The sequence below is a fragment of the Solanum lycopersicum genome, chromosome 3 (assembly GCF_036512215.1).
Source record: "Solanum lycopersicum chromosome 3, SLM_r2.1".
Lineage (NCBI taxonomy): Eukaryota > Viridiplantae > Streptophyta > Magnoliopsida > Solanales > Solanaceae > Solanum > Solanum lycopersicum.
This window is the reverse complement of record NC_090802.1, coordinates 24,971,330-24,977,329: the sequence shown is the minus strand read 5'-3', so window position 1 is coordinate 24,977,329 and position 6,000 is coordinate 24,971,330. Positions and strand designations below refer to the sequence as shown.

The 6,000-nt window shown below is 34.8% G+C and overlaps 1 protein-coding gene across 3 annotated transcripts in view; it reads left to right on the top strand.

The window, feature by feature from the left end:
• The first annotated feature begins 358 nt into the window (after nucleotides 1–358).
• Nucleotides 359–6,000, top strand: part of LOC101260910 (inositol hexakisphosphate and diphosphoinositol-pentakisphosphate kinase VIP1-like) — a 29,030-nt gene continuing 23,388 nt past the window's right edge. Inside the window, exons 1-14 of one of the 3 annotated variants that reach the window (XM_069294896.1) lie at nucleotides 359–450; nucleotides 531–590; nucleotides 658–704; nucleotides 778–861; nucleotides 944–1,007; nucleotides 1,118–1,271; nucleotides 1,682–1,752; nucleotides 2,329–2,433; nucleotides 3,374–3,466; nucleotides 3,804–3,878; nucleotides 4,270–4,355; nucleotides 5,198–5,404; nucleotides 5,485–5,584; nucleotides 5,682–5,752. In XM_069294896.1, coding sequence (XP_069150997.1) covers nucleotides 376–450; nucleotides 531–590; nucleotides 658–704; nucleotides 778–861; nucleotides 944–1,007; nucleotides 1,118–1,271; nucleotides 1,682–1,752; nucleotides 2,329–2,433; nucleotides 3,374–3,466; nucleotides 3,804–3,878; nucleotides 4,270–4,355; nucleotides 5,198–5,404; nucleotides 5,485–5,584; nucleotides 5,682–5,752 — 1,292 coding nt within the window. In that variant the 5' untranslated portion in view covers nucleotides 359–375. The remainder of the gene's footprint in view (nucleotides 451–530; nucleotides 591–657; nucleotides 705–777; nucleotides 862–943; nucleotides 1,008–1,117; nucleotides 1,272–1,681; nucleotides 1,753–2,328; nucleotides 2,434–3,373; nucleotides 3,467–3,803; nucleotides 3,879–4,269; nucleotides 4,356–5,197; nucleotides 5,405–5,484; nucleotides 5,585–5,681; nucleotides 5,753–6,000) is intronic. The other 2 variants (XM_069294897.1, XM_069294898.1) reach the window with 2 other exon arrangements.

Below are 6,000 nucleotides of genomic sequence, written 5' to 3'. Positions count from 1 at the left end.
TTTTTAAAAGTAATGTTAAAATTATTAAAATGTTATTGATCGTCCTTCTCAGAAATCTTCTGTATAATAGAAATTTTAGGAGTCAATATAATAAAATAATGTTTAAACGAAAAATAAAAAGAAATAAATATACGGGAAAGGAGGAATATGCAGCAATATGATATACTACTATTTATTGAAAGGTACGCGAGTCAACTTCGGTGTTTGTTCCTTGTAAATTGTTTGTTTCTATATATATATATATGTACGTTGCGGGATTGTTGAATCTCTAACAACTCTTTATTTATTATCATCATACTCATATCATATAATTCATGTAGTACTCTAGTATTAGTTAGTACGTGAAGTGAATTTTCATTGTTTGAGACACGAGATATGGAATTGAATGATGGGAAGAAGATAAAGATTGGGGTTTGTGTAATGGAAAAGAAGGTGAAAAGCGGCCCGGAGGTTCTCTTTCTTTAATTTGTTTTTGGTTCAATTTTGTGGCCACCACCATGCACACCATTATTAATACTCATTTTTCACAGGTATTTTCTGCTCCCATGGGACAGATTCTCGATAGATTAAACTCATTTGGCGAGTTTGAGGTAATTTACATTTCCCTTTTCTTTTTTTCATCCGGAGACATTTCTATTTACATGTACATACATGTAGGTAGTGCATTTTGGGGACAAAGTTATTCTCAACGATCCAATTCAAAGGTACTTTAATTATTCATTCTACAATCTCAACTACTACTACTACTACTTCAATTCAATTACTCTGTATTTGCAGCTGGCCCTGTTGTGATTGCTTGATTGCCTTCCATTCTACTGGATATCCTTTGGACAAGGTTGAACAATATGCTGCATTGAGAAAGTATGTACCTAACTCCACTATTTTCTCCTCCTTCCTAATTTCCTTGTCAAATATAAACTATCTATCTGCTCCTCGCTCTTAGGCCTTTCCTTGTCAATGAATTGGAGCCCCAACACCTTCTTCATGATCGCAGAAAAGTATATGAGGTTCATATTCTTAACTTCATATTCATGTTTCCCTATTATCCTGTTGACAACCCCCTCTAGGAGATAATTTTGACACTTCTTCATTTTTGCGTTTGATTGTGGGATTTCAGCATCTAGAGATGTTTGGGATCCCCGTTCCCAGATATGCTTGCGTTAATAGAGAAGTGCCTTATCAACAACTGGATTATTTTGAAGAAGAAGATGACTTTGTCGAAGTTCATGGGAATCGCTTTTGGAAACCTTTTGTGGAAAAGCCTGTTGACGGTGAGTTTTCTTGCCTTGCCAGGATTGTGGAAGTATATTTTGTCTGGTTGATTAGCTTAATATATCATTTGCATTCGAACGGCAAATAAATAGACTGGAATAGATCAAAAGTAAAAAAACTCATATTTTTGAGTTCCTTTAAATTTTGAGAAATAAATAATGAACTCAACACATTGATGCCTCTTAGCTAAGTTTGGGTTTGACAAGAATTCAAAACTGTACCATATTATGTTGTAACTACTATTGGAGTTTCAAAAGTTTAATTTGATTTGAGCTTAGACCTCAAGTCTACTACTTTTATCTTATGACTGCTATCGGACTGCAGGTTTCTCTAATTGGTAGAATTTGCTTTGGCACCTGCCGCATTTACCATTTACCGTGTCTTATTCAGTCTCTCATTATTTGAGTAGGTGATGATCACAGAATAATGATATATTACCCTAGTTCAGCAGGCAGCGGAATGAAGGAATTGTTCCGAAAGGTAAAAATTAAAAAAATGACATTGTTTATTGCACAAAAATTGAAATTGCTTTGGCCAACTTCTTTTTGAGTCAGACACTGCAGCTCCTCTGTTATGACTATTCTGCAAATGTTCTTGTATTTTTTAATCAACCACTCTCCTGTATAGAAACCCCTATATCCTAATAGGTATGATTGAGAGATATCTTCCGCAACTTAAATTTTTCTTCCAACATCACTGAAGAGAGATAGATTTGTCATTTCTTTCATTGGGATAGTGTCAAGACTTATTTCAGTTTCCTGCTTCTCCTTTGCTTTCATAGACTTCCAGGTGTCTACTTGTGACATTTCTTTTGTACTGAAAATTATGAGAGGAAAAAAGTTTTAATCCTGAAGCGAGCGTCTCTTTGTCAGTTGCTTATCTGTAATAGCAGGATTCATATCTTTTAAAAACATTGCAACTTTTTAACAATTGAAGTTCTCTTATTAAATGATCCATATCCTCCACCATAGTTTATGTCTATTTTACGATAGATTTAATAGTATGTTGTACATGCATTTCGGTTTGATGTTCTTTAACTTCTTTCTTTTTCTTCAGGTTGGTAACCGCTCAAGTGAGTTCCATCCAGATGTTAGAAGAGTGAGACGTGAAGGATCATACATATACGAAGAATTTATGCCTACAGGAGGAACAGATGTTAAGGTTCCTAAGTTTATTTTGGTTTCATAGAGTGAATGAGCTTAACTGTAATTGACAATTAAACTTGATTTTCTTTTTATGGTGTGTAGCATAACTCAGGTATTACTATGTCTAGCATAAAGATGTTAGTGGGCCCATAAGTTTTTGAATTCTTTTTGTTAGATAGTAGATGTTGTTTCGAGAAATTGTAATTACATCAAACATTGATGTAATGCATGACATGGGATGATATAGTTAATCATACTTTATCATACTTGAAATTGTGGCACACTTGATCCCTCTTTACATGTTTAATGAGCATTGTTAGCTTTTCATTAATTCTAAATTGTGAAAAAAATTTGAGAAGTAAACAAACATTAAAGATGCTATAATATTTTTGAGGGACATAGGCTATAAAGAAGTCTCGAGGAAAAACTAAAAGAAGGGATAATGAAAAAAGTAGGAGATAGAATAGTGAAAAGCTAATTTTTAAGAACTTGGGTGGAACTTTTGGTTACATATTCTGAATAGTCGATGGAGAAAGGAACTCATGTTTTTTGGACTACGGGAATGTCTATAGTGGAGATAATAACTTCTCAACATTTCCATGTTACTGGTCTCATAGAGCTAAATGCAAGTCCAATAATTGTTTCCATCATGAGATACTGACTTTTCTAAATTTCCATGTTTCCTTCGATATGTTCTTTCCTATTAGTTCTTCCCAACCCGCACAGCCCCCAAAAAGGAAACGTATAATGACAGAAAATCATACCTCCTATACTGATCTCATATATTTATAGTAAGAGCTAGCAACTTTTTCCATCTAGATCTTAGCTCCCATGTTTTTACCTCTTGGACTCATAGTGGATCTTCATTATAGAAAACTCCATGGAAATCCTTTTTCACAACTTTTCTCGTGATGTACGCATATCCTTGATCTTTTTTTTTCATTAAATTTAAGTAGGTGTATACTGTTGGCCCAGAATATGCACATGCAGAGGCAAGGAAGTCTCCGGTTGTTGATGGAGTTGTGATGAGAAATCCTGATGGAAAAGAAGTTAGTAATTTCTTCAACTTATCGTCGGCAACTTTAGAAGTTCTCGTTTTTTTTTGTCATGTACGGCACATAGTCAGAGAAGAAAAGGAAAATAACGGTGTTATCATCTTTTTATGTACTGTGTGCACTTGGCTCAGGAGACAGTAGTAGTTTTGACAAAGTAATAACTTACTGATGTGGAAAATTTCCCCATATACAAGGCTCATGGAGAAATGTATCATGTCCCACTTAAATATCTTCTGTATATAAGTAAATTTGTCAAAGTACTGATCTTTTCCTCTAGCAGCAGATATGTGCTTATATTTGGCTACACGTTCAAACTAGCTTCATTTTGCAGGTCAGGTATCCTGTTCTATTAACCCCTTCAGAGAAGCAAATGGCAAGAGAAGTTTGCATAGCTTTCAGGCAAGTTGTAAGTCACTTAAGTCTTCCAATATTTTCCACGACATCTGGAAATATGAAATTAAATACTTCTCATCTGGTCTTCATGCTTATACTGTGGGTGTATATGGTAAAACTTGCCCCAATTCTCTCTAACCATTGTTGGAGCCTTAATTGGTGGCATGTGAAGGATCATCCAACTGCTGACGATAGATGATACTAGTCCCCCCAGCTATAATACAGTTACTTGACTGATTTCTTACTTTGCTGTATATATTATTTAGAAATACATGAATCTTTGTTGAATTGTTTCCCCGGACCTCTAAGCTGAGGCATATTGTACTGGCAATTTTTGTTTGATGGTATTGTAAACTACATTGATGGAAAAGAGAAGGATAACAATTTCTCTTCCTTTTGTTTAGGTTTGTGGCTTTGATCTGTTGCGTTGTGAGGGGCGTTCTTATGTTTGTGATGTGAATGGCTGGAGCTTTGTGAAGAACTCTTACAAGTAATGTTTACAATGCTTCATATTCTTCACTAACAAGAAAGAAAATGAGGAAACTTCCTGTCCAGTCTGTTTACTGTTTCACTTTTCAGCATTACTCCTTTCAGCTTCTTAATACAAAATGGAACATGTATCTTATGCCCTAATTGGCAGAAAAAGAAAGTGGAGAAAGTAAAATGGAAGGGAGAAATTGATGACTGGATGGGTATATAAAATATGCCTTTACTGGGGATAAGATAACTGAAATAAAGGTGAAAGTAATCTTCTACTTCCTCTTGAATCTGAGAGCTCAAGATATATTAACCATCAGAGAGAACTTAAATCTGTACATCTGTAATGTAACTGATTTTTTAAAATTTCCTTCTAGAGATATGATAATCCTACCAAATGGAGTACAAGAGTGACCAGTACTAAGTAGGATAACTGACACCCCAAAACAGGTAAAAAGATAAAAAAAAATGTTGAAATCTAACTTATGTGTTAAGAGAATATGTCAATATCAATATCTTCACTTGTAATTTTCATCCTGAACAATGATTTATTTATGTGCTTAATTAGTTTTAGACCTCTTGTTCTGCCCCATATATGTTTTGACTGCACATCCCTTTCTCACAGTGGTACTCCCAATGGTAAGAGCTAGATTTTATAGTTGAAGATTTCATTCATACCTGCATCATGAGTTCTAAGTTAAAGTAATATTTCCTGTGGTCGTGTTTTCATTATTAACATTATCATTACTGTCATGGAGTACAGCAGAAGTGGTAGCACTATAGTGTCTTCAGCTGGTACCCACATTATTATTTCGGTTCTAAAAAGGGAGTTATTGCTATGATGTCTGAGAACAGGTACTATGATGATGCGGCGTGTGTGTTGAGGAAGATGTTTCTAGATGCAAAAGCTCCACATCTTTCATCCACGATACCACCAACTTTACCATGGAAGGTTAATGAACCTGTTCAGCCTTCTGAGGGACTAACACGTCAAGGAAGTGGGCTTATTGGCACATTTGGACAATCAGAGGAGCTTCGATGTGTAATTGCAATTATTCGGCAGTAAGACATAACTTTTTTTCTTCATTTTCTTTTGCCAAAAAACTTTTAGTTTCCTCTTTAATTATTCTCAATTTGTGCAGTGGTGATAGAACTCCAAAACAGAAAGTGAAGTTCAAGGTCACTGAGGAAAAGCTCTTAAATTTGATGTTAAAATATAATGGGGGTAAACCAAGATCTGAGGTACTTCTTTGATTTTCGCTGTCCCATCTTCTTTTTAACTATATTCCCAATGTTTTAGAGTAAAGTATTGTTATTTACTCTCCACAATCTGCTGTAGACAAAGCTTAAGAGTGCCGTGCAATTGCAAGATCTTTTGGATGCCACCAGAGCTCTAGTACCACGTACTAGGTGAGTAAAACTTATTTTCATTCTTAATAGAAGCAGTATCTCATTAATTTCTTAAACTCATATTTGCTATTGCCTTCTGCTTTTGATCTTCATCCCCTAACCTGGATAACATCTACACGTTTCACCTACAAGAGTAATTATGAAGAATATTAACCTGATAAATAATAGTACTTTTTATCTGGACCTCACCTGTGAGGTTTGCTTTTAAAGATGTACTACATTAATTCTAAGATCAATCAAAGAGGACT